Consider the following 14,698-nt stretch of genomic DNA (forward strand, 5'->3'; position numbering starts at 1 on the left):
ATGAATGATGGGTGGTTGGGGGTATTTATAGCCCCAACCACCAAACTAGTCGTTTGGTGGGGCTGACTGCCGTATGGTGCACCGGACAGTCCGGTGTACACCGGACATGTCCGGTGCGCCAGCCACATCACCAAAGCCGTTGGGATTCGACCGTTGGAGCTCTGTCTTCTGGGCCCGCCTGGATGTCCGGTGGCGCACCGGACATGTACTGTTGAGTGTCCGGTGCGCCAGTATGGGCGTGCCTGACGCCTGCGCGCTCTGGCGCGCATTAATTGCTGTTGCAGGCGACCGTTGGCGCGAAGTAGCCGTTGCCCCGCAGTTAAATCGGACAGTCCGGTGTACACCGGACATGTCCGGTGAATTATAGCGGAGCAGCCGTTGCAGTTTCCCGAAGCTGGCGAGTTCCTGAGGCCGCTCTTCCTTGGAGCACCGGACACTGTCCGGTGTACACCGGACAGTCCGGTGAATTATAGTGGAGTTGCCTCAGGATTTTCCTGAAGGCGACGAGTTCGCGCTGGAGTCCTCTGGTGCACCGGACATGTCCGGTGGCACACCGGACAGTCCGATGCGCCAGACCAGAGGTGCCTTCGGTTGTCCCTTTGCTCTTTTGTTGAACCCAATACTTGGTCTTTTTATTGGCTAAGTGTGAACCTTTGGCACCTGTATAACTTATACACTGGAGCAAACTAGTTAGTCCAATTATTTGTGTTGGGCAATTCAACCACCAAAATTATTTAAGAACTAGGTGTAAGCCTAATTCCCTTTCAATCTCCCCCTTTTTGGTGATTGATGCCAACACAAACCAAAGCAAATATAGAAGTGCATAATTGAACTAGTTTGCATAATGTAAGTGCAAAGGTTGCTTGGAATTGAGCCAATATAAATACTTACAAGATATGCATGGATTGTTTCTTTATTTTTAACATTTTGGACCACGCTTGCACCACATGTTTTGTTTTTGCAAATTCCTTTGTAAATCCTTTTCAAAGTTCTTTTGCAAATAGTCAAAGGTAAATGAATAAGATTTTACGAAGCATACAAGATTTGAAATTTTCTCCCCCTGTTTCAAATGCTTTTCCTTTGACTTAAACAAAACTCCCCCTGAATGAGACCCTCCTCTTAGTGTTCAAGAGGGTTTTGATATATCATTTTTGAAATACTACTTTCTCCCCCTTTTGAACACAATAAAATACCAATTTGAAATTTACCAATTGAAAATCTCCAATTTTAAAATTAGGTGGTGGTGCGGTCCTTTTGCTTTGGGCTCATACTTTCTCCCCCTTTGGCATAAATCGCCAAAAACGGAATCATTAGAGCCCTGTTTGAAATTACTCTCTCCCCCTTTGGTCATAAATAAATGAGTGAAGATTATACCAAGGATGGAGTCCTTTTGCTTGGTGCTCATGCTTTTCTCCCCCAAAAATGGAGAGTTGCTTGGAGTGACGGCGAAGGATGAGTTACGGAGTGGAAGCCTTTGTCTTCGCCTGAAGACTCCAGTTCCCTTTCAATACACCTATGACTTGGTTTGAAATGGACTTGAAAACACATTAGTCATAGCATATGAAAGAAATATGATCAACGGTATATATAAAAGAGCTATGTGTACAATTTAGCAAAAGAAATTGCGCGAATCAAGAATATTGAGCTCATGCCTAAGTTTGTTAAAAGTTTGTTCATCAAGAGGCTTGGTAAAGATATCGGCTAATTGATCTTTAGTGTTAATGTAAGAAATCTCGATATCTCCCTTTTGTTGGTGATCCCTAAGAAAATGATACCGAATGGCTATGTGCTTAGTGCGGCTATGCTCGACAGGATTATCGGCCATTTTGATTGCACTCTTGTTATCACATAGCAAAGGGACTTTAGTTAATTTGTAACCGTAGTCCCGCAGGGTTTGCCTCATCCAAAGCAATTGCGCGCAACAATGGCCTGCGGCAATATACTCGGCTTCGGCGGTGGAAAGAGCGACCGAATTTTGCTTCTTTGAAGCCCAAGACACCAAGGACCTTCCCAAGAACTGGCAAGTCCCCGATGTGCTCTTCCTATTGATTTTGCACCCCGCCCAATCGGCATCCGAATAACCAATTAAATCAAATGTGGATCCCCTAGGATACCAAAGCCCAAACTTAGGAGTGTAAGCTAAATATCTCAAGATTCGTTTTACGGCCGTAAGGTGAGCTTCCTTAGGGTCGGCTTGGAATCTTGCACACATGCATACGGAAAGCATAATATCCGGTCGAGATGCACATAAGTAAAGTCAAGAACCTATCATCGACCGATATACCTTTTGATCCATGGACTTACCTCCCGTGTCGAGGTCGAGATGCCCATTTGTTCCCATGGGTGTCTTGATGGGCTTGGCATCCTTCATCCCAAACTTGTTTAGAATATCTTGAGTATACTTCGTTTGGCTTAGGAAGGTGCCCTCTTGGAGTTGCTTTACTTGAAATCCTAGGAAATATTTTAACTCCCCCATCATAGACATCTCGAACTTTTGCGTCATGATCCTACTAAACTCTTCACATGTAGACTCGTTAGTAGACCCAAATATAATATCATCAACATAAATTTGGCATACAAACAAGTCATTTTCAAGAGTTTTAGTGAATAAAGTAGGATCGACCTTGCCGACTTTGAATCCATTAGTGATAAGAAAATCCCTAAGGCATTCATACCATGCTCTTGGGGCTTGCTTGAGCTCATAAAGCGCTTTAGAGAGTTTATACACATGGTTAGGGTACTCACTATCTTCAAAGCCGGGAGGTTGCTCAACATAGACCTCTTCCTTGATTGGTCCATTGAGGAAGGCACTTTTCACGTCCATTTGATAAAGCTTAAAGCCATGGTAAGTAGCATAGGCCAATAATATGCGAATTGACTCAAGCCTAGCTACGGGTGCATAGGTTTCACCGAAATCCAAACCTTCGACTTGGGAGTATCCCTTGGCCACAAGTCGAGCTTTGTTCCTTGTCACCACACCATGCTCATCTTGCTTGTTGCGGAAGACCCATTTGGTTCCTACAACATTTTGATTAGGACGTGGAACTAAATGTCATACCTCATTCCTAGTGAAGTTGTTGAGCTCCTCTTGCATCGCCACCACCCAATCCGAATCTTGGAGTGCTTCCTCTACCCTGTGTGGCTCAATAGAGGAAACAAAAGAGTAATGCTCACAAAAATGTGCAACACGAGATCTAGTAGTTACCCCCTTATGAATGTCGCCAAGGATGGTGTCGACGGGGTGATCTCGTTGGATTGCTTGCTGGACTCTTGGGTGTGGCGGTCTTTGTTCTTCATCCTCCTTGTCTTGATCATTTGCATCTCCTCCTTGATCATTGTCGTCATCTTGAGGTGGCTCATTTGCTTGATCTTCTACTTCATCAACTTGAGCTTCATCCTCATTTTGAGTCGGTGGAGATGCTTGCGTGGAGGAGGATGGTTGATCTTGTGCATTTGGAGGCTCTTCGGATTCCTTAGGACACACATCCCCAATCGACATGTTCCTTAGCGCGATGCATGGAGCCTCTTCATTACCTATCTCATCAAGATCAACTTGCTCTACTTGAGAGCCATTAGTCTCATCAAACACAATGTCACAAGAAACTTCAACTTGTCCAGTGGACTTGTTAAAGACTCTATATGCCCTTGTGTTTGAATCATATCCTAGTAAAAAGCCTTCTACAGTCTTAGGAGCAAATTTAGATTTTCTACCTCTTTTAACAAGAATAAAACATTTGCTACCAAAGACTCTAAAATATGAAATATTGGGCTTTTTACCGGTTAGGAGTTCATAAGATGTCTTCTTGAGGATTCAGTGTAGATATAACCGGTTGATGGCGTAGCAGGCGGTGTTGACCGCCTCGGCCCAAAACCGATCCGAAGTCTTGTACTCATCAAGCATGGTCCTTGCCATGTCCAATAGAGTTCTATTCTTCCTCTCCACTACACCATTTTGTTGTGGCGTGTAGGGAGAAGAGAACTCATGCTTGATGCCCTCCTCCTCAAGGAAGCCTTCGATTTGAAAGTTCTTGAACTCCGTCCCGTTGTCGCTTCTAATTTTCTTGATCCTTAAGCCGAACTCGTTTTGAGCTCGTCTCAAGAATCCCTTTAAGGTTTCTTGGGTTTGAGATTTTTCCTGCAAAAAGAATACCCAAGTGAAGCGAGAATAATGATCCACTATTACAAGACAATACTTACTCCCGCCGATGCTTATGTAAGCTATCGGGCCGAATAGATCCATGTGGAGTAGCTCAAGCGGCCTGTCGGTCGTCATGATGTTCTTGTGTGGATGATGGGCACCAACTTGCTTCCCTGCTTGGCATGCGCTACAAATCCTGTCTTTCTCAAAATGAACATTTGTTAATCCTAAAATGTGCTCTCCCTTTAGAAGCTTATGAAGATTCTTCATCCCAACATGGGCTAGTCGGCGATGCCAGAGCCAACCCATGTTAGTCTTAGCAATTAAGCAAGTGTCGAGTTCAGCTCTATCAAAATCTACCAAGTATAGCTGACCCTCTAACACTCCCTTAAATGCTATTGAATCATCACTTCTTCTAAAGACAGTGACACCTATATCAGTAAAGAGATAGTTGTAGCCCATTTTGCATAATTGAGATACGGAAAGCAAATTGTAATCTAATGAATCAACAAGAAAAACATTGGAAATGGAATGGTCAGGGGATATAGCTATTTTGCCTAAACCTTTGACCAAACCTTGATTTACATCCCCGAATGTGATAGCTCGTTGAGGATCCTGGTTTTTCTCGTAGGAGGAGAACATTTTCTTCTCCCTTGTCATATGGTTTGTGCACCCGCTGTCGAGTATCCAACTTGAGCCCCCGGATGCATAAACCTACAAAACAATTTTAGTTCTTGACTTTAGGTACCCAAACGGTTTTGGGTCCTTTGGCATTAGAAACAAGAACTTTGGGTACCCAAACGCAAGTCTTGGAGCCCTTGTGTTTGCCCCCAACAAACTTGGCAACTACCTTGCCGGATTTGTTAGTAAGCACATATGATGCATCAAAAGTTTTGAATGAAATGTCATGATCATTTGATGCACCAGGAGTTTTCTTCTTAGGCAACTTAGCACGGGTTGGTTGCCTAGAACTAGATGTCTCACCCTTATACATAAATGCATGATTAGGGCCAGAGTGAGACTTCCTAGAATGAATTCTCCTAATTTTGCTCTCGGGATAACCGGCAGGGTATAAAATGTAACCCTCGTTATCCTGAGGCATGGGAGCCTTGCCCTTAACAAAGTTTGACAATTTCTTAGGAGAGGCACTGATTTTGACATTGTCTCCCCTTTGGAAGCCAATGCCATCCTTAATGCCAGGGCGTCTCCCACTATAGAGCATACTTCTAGCAAATTTAAATTTTTCATTTTCTAAGTTATGCTCGGCAATTTTAGCATCTAATTTTGCTATATGATCATTTTGTTGTTTAATTAAAGCCATGTGATCATGAATAACATCAATATCAACATCTCTACATCTAGTGCAAATAGAAGTGTGCTCAACGGTAGATGTAGAGGTTTTGCAAGATTTTAATTCTACAACCTTAGCATGCAATATATCATTCTTAGTTCTAAGGTCGGAAATAGTAGTATTGCAAACATCAAAATCTTTAGCCTTAGCAAGCAATTTTTCATTCTCAATTCTAAGGCTAGCAAGAGAAACATTCAACTCATCAATCCTAGCAAGTAAATCAACATTATCATCTCTAGGATTGGAAGTTGAAATATTACAAACATGAGAATCAACCTTAGATAACAAATTAGCATTTTCATTTCTAAGGTTGGCAATAGTGTCATGGCATGTGCTTAGCTCACTAGTTAATTTCTCACATTTTTCTACCTCTAGAGCATAAGCATTCTTAACCTTAACATGCTTTTTATTTTCCTTGATTAGGAAGTCCTCTTGGGAGTCCAAGAGATCATCCTTCTCATGGATGGCACTAATTAGCTCATTTAGTTTTTCTTTTTGTTCCATGTTAAGGTTGGCAAAAAGGGTACGCAAATTATCTTCCTCATCACTAGCATTGTCATCACTAGAGGACTCATATCTAGTGGAGGATTTATATTTAACCTTCTTCCTTTTGCCGTCCTTTGCCATAAGGCACTTGTGGCCGACGTTGGGGAAGAGGAGTCCCTTGGTGACGACGATGTTGGCGGCGTCCTCGTCGTCGGAGGAGTCGCTAGAGCTTTCGTCGGAGTCCCACTCCCGACAAACATGGGCATCGCCACCCTTCTTCTTGTAGTACCTCTTCTTCTCCTTTCTTCTCCCCTTCTTGTCATCACCCCTGTCATTGTCACTAGAAATTGGACATTTAGCTATAAAGTGACCGGGCTTACCACACTTGTAGCAAACCTTCTTGGAGCGGGGCTTGTAATCCTTCCCCCTCCTTTGCCTGAGGATTTGCCGAAAGCTTTTGATGACAAGCACCATCTCCTCGTTGTCGAGCTTTGAGGCGTCGATTGGTTGTCTACTCGATGTAGACTCCTCCTTCTTCTCCTCCATCGCCTTAAATGCGACCGGTTGTGCCGCGGATGTAGAGGAGTCATCTAGCTCGTTGATCTTCTTCGAGCCCTTGATCATATACTCAAAGCTCACAAAATTTCCGATTACTTCCTCGGGAGTCATTAGTGTATATCTTGGGTTGCCACGAATTAATTGAACTTGAGTAGGGTTAAGGAAAATAAGAGATCTTAGAATAACCTTAACCACCTCGTGGTCATCCCACTTTTTGCTCCCGAGGTTGCGCACTTGGTTCACCAAGGTTTTGAGCCGGTTGTACATGTCTTGTGGCTCCTCCCCTTGGCGAAGACGGAAGCGACCGAGCTCCCCCTCGATCGTTTCCCGCTTGGTGATCTTGGTGAGTTCATCACCCTCGTGCGCGGTCTTGAGTAAGTCCCAAATCTCCTTTGCACTCTTCAACCCTTGCACCTTGTTGTATTCCTCTCTACTTAGAGAGGCAAGGAGTATTGTTGTGGCTTGGGAGTTGAAGTGCTCGATTTGGGCCACTTCATCCACATCATAGTCTTCATCCCCTACGGATGGTACCTGTGCACCAAACTCAACAACATCCCATATGCTTTTGTGGAGTGAGGTTAGATGAAATCGCATTAAATCACTCCACCTAGCATAATCTTCACCATCAAAAGTTGGTGGTTTGCCTAATGGGACAGAAAGTAAAGGTGTATGTTTAGAAATGCGAGGGTAGCGTAGGGGAATCTTACTATACTTCTTCCGCTCTTGGCGTTTAGAAGTGACGGACGCCGCGTCGGAGCCGGAGGTGGATGCCAATGAAGAATCGGTCTCGTAGTAGACCACCTTCCTCATCCTCTTTTTCTTGTCCCCACTCCGATGCGGCTTGTGGGAAGAGGATTTCTCCTTCTTCTCTTTGTGGTGTGAAGAAGATTTCTTCTCCTTCCCTTTGGAGGAGTCCCTCTTCTTCTCCTTCCTCTTGATGCGGGACTCTTCCGATGAAGTGCTCCCGTGGCTTGTAGTGGGCTTTTCGCCGGTCTCCATCTCCTTCTTGGCGTGATCTCCCGACATCACTTCGAGCGGTTAGGCTCTAATGAAGCACCGGGCTCTGATACCAATTGATAGTCGCCTAGAGGGGGGGGGTGAATAGAGCGAAACTGAAATTTACAAATATAAACACAACTACAAACCGGGTTAGCGTTAGAAATAAAAACGAGTCCGCAAGAGAGGGTGCAAAAACAAATCTCAAGCAAATACGGAGTGTGACACAAGGATTTGTTTTACCGAGGTTCGGTTCTCGCAAACCTACTCCCCGTTGAGGTGGTCACAAAGACCGGGTCTCTATCAACCCTTTCCCTCTCTCAAACGGTCCCTCCGACCGAGTGAGCTTCTCTTCTCAAATCAAAGCCGGGAACAAAACTTCCCCGCAAGGGCCACCACACAATTGGTGCCTCTTGCCTTGATTACAATGGAGTTTTGATCACAAGAATAAGTGAGAAAGAAAAGAAGCAATCCAAGCGCAAGAGCTAAAAAGAACACGGCAAATCTCTCTCGCTAATCACTAAAGCCTTGTGTGGAATTGGAGAGGATTTGATCTCTTTGGTGTGTCTAGAATTGAATGCCTAGCTCTTGTAAGTGGTTGAGAAGTAGAAAACTTGGATGCAATGAATGATGGGTGGTTGGGGGTATTTATAGCCCCAACCACCAAACTAGCTGTTTGGTGGGGCTGACTGCCGTATGGTGCACCGGACAGTCCGGTGTACACCGGACAGTCCGGTGCGCCAGCCACGTCACCAAAGCCGTTGGGATTCGACTGTTGGAGCTCTGTCTTCTGGGCCCGCCTGGATGTCCGGTGGCGCACCGGACAACGGACATGTACTGTTGAGTGTCTGGTGCGCCAGTATGGGCGTGCCTGACACCTGCGCGCTCTGGCGCGCATTAATTGCTGTTGCAGGCGACCGTTGGCGCGAAGTAGTCGTTGCCCCGCAGTTACACCGGACAGTCCGGTGTACACCGGACATGTCCGGTGAATTATAGCGGAGCAGCCGTTGCAGTTTCCCGAAGCTGGCGAGTTCCTGAGGCCGCTCTTCCTTGGAGCACCGGACAGTCCGGTGAATTATAGTGGAGTTGCCTCAGGATTTTCCCGAAGGCGACGAGTTCGCGCTGGAGTCCTCTGGTGCACCGGACATGTCCGGTGGCACACCAGACAGTCCGGTGCGCCAGACCAGAGGTGCCTTCGGTTGTCTCTTTGCTCTTTTGTTGAACCCAATACTTGATCTTTTTATTGGCTAAGTGTGAACTTTTGGCACTTGTATAACTTATACACTGGAGCAAACTAGTTAGTCCAATTATTTGTGTTGGGCAATTCAACCACCAAAATTATTTAGGAACTAGGTGTAAGCCTAATTCTCTTTCAAAACTCAGCAGGCAAAGATATAAAACAAGAATGACTATTTAGAATGCATATAAGGAAAAAAAGGTTGAGTGATATAAAAATTCTGAGAGTAATTTTTTAAAGAATTCTTGAAGATGCTCTCAATTGGTTCTACGCCTCAAAAAATCTGGTTTTTCATAAGAATATTTTTATTTATATGATTGTTTATGAAGAAATATCTTTTTAATTTAAAATATCATCTACATTATTTCAATGTATAGTGACAGTTCGTACTAAACATAAACATGTAATCTAAAGAGCAACGAAAACATAACGGGCCAATTATGTATCGGTATTTTAGTTGCTCTTTGTAATTGTCACAAATGGTTCAGATACTTCTCGGGTACAGAATCACACTTAATAATGAAACTACAAGCGCAAAGAACTGAGGTGCCGTTTGGTTCCCAAAATGTAACGTAAATGGTAACGGTAACGGTTTGCATTCGATTACCAGTGGTAACAAGTTTGAATAGGCTGGTATCAATTTCTAGTGTAGTATCCGATTACGATTGAACTTAAACAAACATGATTTAACGTTATTTGTTACCGATTACATTACAAATATGTGAACCAAACAGCACCTGAGAAACTATGCTCATCTCTTATCTCTTCAATTGAAAACAGGTAAAGGATGAGAGCAGAACAAAACTGTTGTTGACAAAATCAACTCGAGTGGGATTAGTGGGCATGATACTAAGCATATCCACATTCCTTGTATTAAATTCTCAACCAGTAACCATCTATGATTCTATGCAGAGATTTACGGTGATTGGAATGGAGCCAATCCTGAACGGAGATGGCCCATCCAACATTTTTGCAGACAAAGCAACAAATGAAGACAGTAGCGATCATGGCCGATCACCAAAAGAGAGCTTATACAACCTTTTTTTCCTCTGGGGCATAGTTAGAGCTTTGTTAAGCTTCGAAAATGAGATGTCTTCATCTAGCTCTAGTCGCTGGTGGTACTATTTGAATCTGCACTAGTTTGGGGCTGTGATGAAGGTAGATAAGACCAGGCGATGGCTGTGGCACCAAGGGTGACTGCAAGCCCAGCAAAACCCCAGAGCCACTTCTGTTGCTTCTTACACTCCTTACATTGTTGCCTTGACATCTCTGCAAACCACAAGAAAAAAAAATGCAAGCGTCAATATGCTGGAATACAGAAGTGCACAATACTAAAAAACTATCGATGCATCATTTATTTAATTTAATGTTTCTAATTCGGACAATAATTTCCCCAAGTGCAAGAGGGCCAACACTAGGATGGTTAAACCAACCCTTGACAAACGCCGATTGATGTGCTTCAATGTCAATAGGTGGGTGGGCAACTGGGCGTAGTGCGTACGTAGCCTTAATACACAAAGTCAATTAGTCCGACATTAATTAAGAGAGTATAGGAGGAATACTGCCAAGACAGCAAACATATTTCATGTTGGTTAGAACCTAGAAAAAAGATATAATATCTTTCACATATCATCCAACATAGAATGTATGTAAGCTTTTTACATCCAGTTACCACAGATGTTCATAAGGTTTTAAAGTCGGCTAGTCGACTCTAGTCGCCTGAGCACCGATAAGGTGACTAATCGCGATTAGTCGTCGATTTGCTCGATTAGTCTCCTAGTCGTCCTATAGTCGTCCACCTATAACAAGACCATATGTATATATCAATATATGAAGTTGTAGTAGGACTGCGATACAACAGTAGACTAGCCGTAGCAGGACAGCAGTACATACTGATTCAGTGGGACCCAAGATTTCTTAACAAGGTATGAGAGATCAAGAGATGTCCTAGAGACATTGCCGTAGTGGCCTAGTGGGTCGGGAGGATAGCTGCGGAAGGCAGAAACTAATGGGTCTGATAAGATCGTAGAGGAAGTTTTGAAGAGTAGAGATAGTGTTGCATACATACATATACTATATGCTATTTATATTTTGCAAAACAGCGTTGGAGGGGGCTCTATAGACTACATTTGTTGCGTGATGGAGGGGGCGCAGCTAACGCTCGAGAAGAGGGCCGCCAGAGCACAGCAGGGCGACAAGAGAGGAGAGCAGCAGCGATGGAGAAGGTGCGGCGACGCTGGAGAAGGGTGCACGCACGACTGTGCACTGCGTAATGCGTGTACCATATTGGTACAAGTAGGGCAAAACAGTGTTTGTGCTATACAGATGGTGGGCCGGCCCATGTAACAAAGACCGGATTAGTGGCCCAAAACAGGCAAAACTAGTCGACCACTATACCTAGTCGGACGACTAATCGCGATTAGTCAGCAACTAGGACGACTAATCGCTTCCTAGTCACTCTAGTCGAGTCGGATACCCTAATCGAGCTCCCTCTAGCGATAAGGCCGACTAATCGCGATTAGTCGGACGACTTTAAAACCTTACCAATCAAATATTTATCGAACACATGAAAACTATATATTCAATCAGCAGTGTGTTCTAAAAGAACAAGACAAAAGAACGGTACCACCTAAAAGGATTTGTGCCCTTGATTTTGTTTAATGGCTGCGCAAGCACAACTACCCTAGAATCTATATTAAGCCCCCTTCGTATGGGAGTCACCATTTCAAATAGTATTAATCAAGGTCATCATCTTCTGTACAAAAATTACTACTGAAACAAATATAGCTAATTGCAATGGAGCAATTATTTACCGATAGCTTCTTGGTTTCTTTGAGACATTTCCCTGTTTGCAGCTTCATAGTACTGGACCCTATCCGACAGCCTTGCAATCTCAAAGTTCTTTGCTGCAAGCACGGTTTCCATCTCTGATTCAACTTCAGAACGAGCAAAACCTTGGGCAATAGCAGCAGCGACAAGTTGTGAAACAGTTATTTGCTGGCACAACTCAGCTCCAGGATCCATACTTGAATAATCAGTTTCCTCAGCTATACATGGAGATGGAAGCGATAAGGCAACATGTGATAGGTGGTGACTCAGCTTCTTCCATTCCTTCTGCCAGATCTCAAGTGCTTCTTTTGCTTGATTCCTCCTCTCAATTTCCATCAACAGACTTAATCTCAGTTCACGGAGATCATCATCCATGCCTCGTAAAGATCGAGTTCCACCATCACTTGATATTTCTAAGTTTTGACAAATAGCATTGAAGTTATTAGAACACTGAAGCACCATAGAAACCATTAGTTCTGAATACATCAAGAGGCATCCAGTATTTTCCCTAAAATGCAAGAGATTAGCAGTAACTATCGCCATGCAACATTTAACATATCCTAAACAGTTCCATCATTCGGAGTGACCTTAGCTCATGGAGATTAGTCATTGCAACACAATAGATGGTTGTGCAATATGTATATCCCATGGTTGAACTGAAGATACATTCGACCAAATAAAGATGACTGAGGGAAATCAGAAACAATGTCTCCTGTAAAAAATCAAACCCTAACAGAAGCTGGAGGCATAACTGGGAGCGACTACACAGACTCCACATTTCTAGTTCTAGCCTGAAACTAACTCATATCATGTAAAAACATATGTAGGATGACTTTCACATACCTCAAGCAACATTAAAATAATTGTGAGCATTTTTTGCACATTAAAAATACCAGCAACAGAAAATTGGTTCATTAAAATTCAGGACTGGATAAATTGCCATTCTGCCAAAAGGGTAAATTCCTAAGATCAATTCTACTTTTAGAACTATAATAAAACTTATAAGCAAAAGCAGAACATGATGAACCTTATATCTTAGGAAGAGACCAACAACTAAGGATAATTTCTCTTACACAGTTGCTACTTAGTTTTGTTTGTGCCCTACCCTTTCAGCTGAGATATGATATTGCTATATTTAACTAGAAACAGTCTCCTAAGAATATGTGCAGGAAGCATCTTGTGAGTAACATTAGGCTCACTACAATGCTTATTTTCAATATCGTTTAACAATCTAATACCATGAAAATCTGGTAGAATTACAGATAGAGAAAGACAAAATAACATGACAAATAAAGTGTAAAGAACTGATCAGTACCTTCAAACGCATCATAGAATTCAGCACCAGGTGTGCCAACAGAGGTCCCAAGCGGGGAACTGGGCTTCCACCACCGCTCTTGTGTACCAGCACCGTCAGCTTCAGTATGGCTAGACACACTAATCAAATCCTGAAGTTCAAGGAAGGTGTCACTCTCATCATTTTTTGGTGCTCCAGCAATCAAAGGCCTTCCAACGTTAACAGACCTCACTGATGCTTCAAGACTTCCACGCTGAAATTCAAACTCAGGCTGCTCCTGCTCATTTTTGGCTGACATAGATCCCTTGTCCTTTAGTAGCATTTCATTTTTTCCATAGATGGGAGCCTCTTCCACACCACTGTCACCTTCAGTTTGACCATTCTCTGATTGCTGAAAAGCAAACTCAGGCTCCTCCGCTGCAGTGGGTTCACCCCCTTTGGGCAAAGCGGACAGCATCACCTGGAGCTTCGGCTGGCTGCCCCCACTTCCAACATCACCCCGAGAGGTCTTGGCAAGGGAGGCCCCCCGCCTCTTATGGTTGATAATATATGGCGACCAGGTTCCCGGGAACGAGGAAGGTGAGTCAGGCAGGGTGGTGCTCTCAGGCGTGGCATAGAGTGATGCAGGGGACGTCTGTGTCCTAACAGGAGCCACCGGCACAGGTGTGCCCTTGTCCGGAGGCGAGGGCGGCGGCTTGGACGTGGATTTCTGGACCTGTGCAGGCGACCCTGTCAGCACGTAGTGCGTGATCATTCCCCCTTGAAGAATCTGATATTTGCTATCGATGAAACACATTCGTAAAATTACCATCAAACCCATATTTCATAGACACAGATAGACCTATAATTCATAAACGCAGGCAAAATTCCAATTATTTCATCACTTCCCGAAACAAAAGAGAAAACGTTCGATATTCCCCACCGCGTGAATACATAGCAACACGAAATCAAGCAAGCGAACGCACGAATCATACTCGTCCCAAATCCAACAGCTTCCGTTGCAAAGTTTGACAGAAAAAAACGATCAACCCCACCACGCGCAAGAGAGGAACACCCACAGGCCACATCCGCCTCACCTACGACTCAACACGGCAACACCAGATGAGGCGGGACCGTCACCCAAAAATCAGCCACGCAGCATTGTGGCAGACGAACGAATTGAACCCCCACCCTGACCCCTTCAGCGCGAGAGCCCTCACCGGGCACCGACGTCGAAGGACGACAAAGTTAGGTCGGGGTAGCAGCAGTGCAGCACTCACCTGACAGGGTCCGGGTCCCGGAGGCGTTGCGCCTCCACCGAGAAGAGGGGGAACCCGAGCGCAGGCTGCTGCGCTCCACCTCCTTCCCTGGCCTCGACGAGAAGACGGCGTTGGCCTTTTTTCTGTGTTTCCTTTCCCACGGCCGCAGCAGCGACGGTCGCGCGTTTGGATTCGAATTTATGGGACCGGGCAAAATAAAAAGTAAGGACTTCTTTTAGAACGCAAGATTGATAAAACACAGGAATAACAAAAATATAGAATTATAGTTACATTACACTTTCATTTCATTGGAAAATCTTCAAAAAGTTAGGTCTCATGTTAATAATCCTTCAAAATCTTATTTTAAGGGTTAGTACGAGAACCTCATTTTACCAAGTGATTTCTATTTTCTCATGAGAAAATGAACTAATTTCTCTTGGAAAAATGAAAATTCCTTGAAAAATGGGGTTCCCAAACTAGCCCTAATAATCCATTCCACATGAATTATTGAGCACCAAAATGGCGGACTATCACGCACTGCGATTAGACTAACTCGAACGATTATCCTTAT

At 44.0% G+C, this 14,698-nt stretch overlaps 1 protein-coding gene across 3 annotated transcripts; it reads right to left on the reverse strand.

Annotated features, from left to right (window-relative positions):
* Positions 1-9,578: 9,578 nt before the first annotated feature.
* On the reverse strand, positions 9,579-14,329 carry LOC100272275 (uncharacterized). Of its 3 annotated transcripts, none has more exons than NM_001146763.1 (4): positions 14,149-14,299; positions 12,911-13,618; positions 11,580-12,008; positions 9,579-10,035 (listed from the first exon to the last, which is right to left on the reverse strand). In NM_001146763.1, the coding sequence occupies exons 2-4, from the start codon at positions 13,344-13,346 to the stop codon at positions 9,872-9,874; spliced, it is 1,029 nt and encodes a 342-aa protein (NP_001140235.1). In that variant the 5' UTR covers positions 13,347-13,618; positions 14,149-14,299; the 3' UTR covers positions 9,579-9,871. The 3 variants fall into 3 exon arrangements, with proteins under 3 accessions (NP_001140235.1, XP_020406928.1, XP_020406929.1); XM_020551339.2 differs by having other exon boundaries at positions 9,601-10,035; positions 12,911-13,668; positions 14,149-14,329; XM_020551340.1 differs by having other exon boundaries at positions 9,601-10,035; positions 12,911-13,604; positions 14,149-14,300.
* Positions 14,330-14,698: the final 369 nt, after the last annotated feature.

This window comes from Zea mays, chromosome 4 (assembly GCF_902167145.1).
Source record: "Zea mays cultivar B73 chromosome 4, Zm-B73-REFERENCE-NAM-5.0, whole genome shotgun sequence".
Lineage (NCBI taxonomy): Eukaryota > Viridiplantae > Streptophyta > Magnoliopsida > Poales > Poaceae > Zea > Zea mays.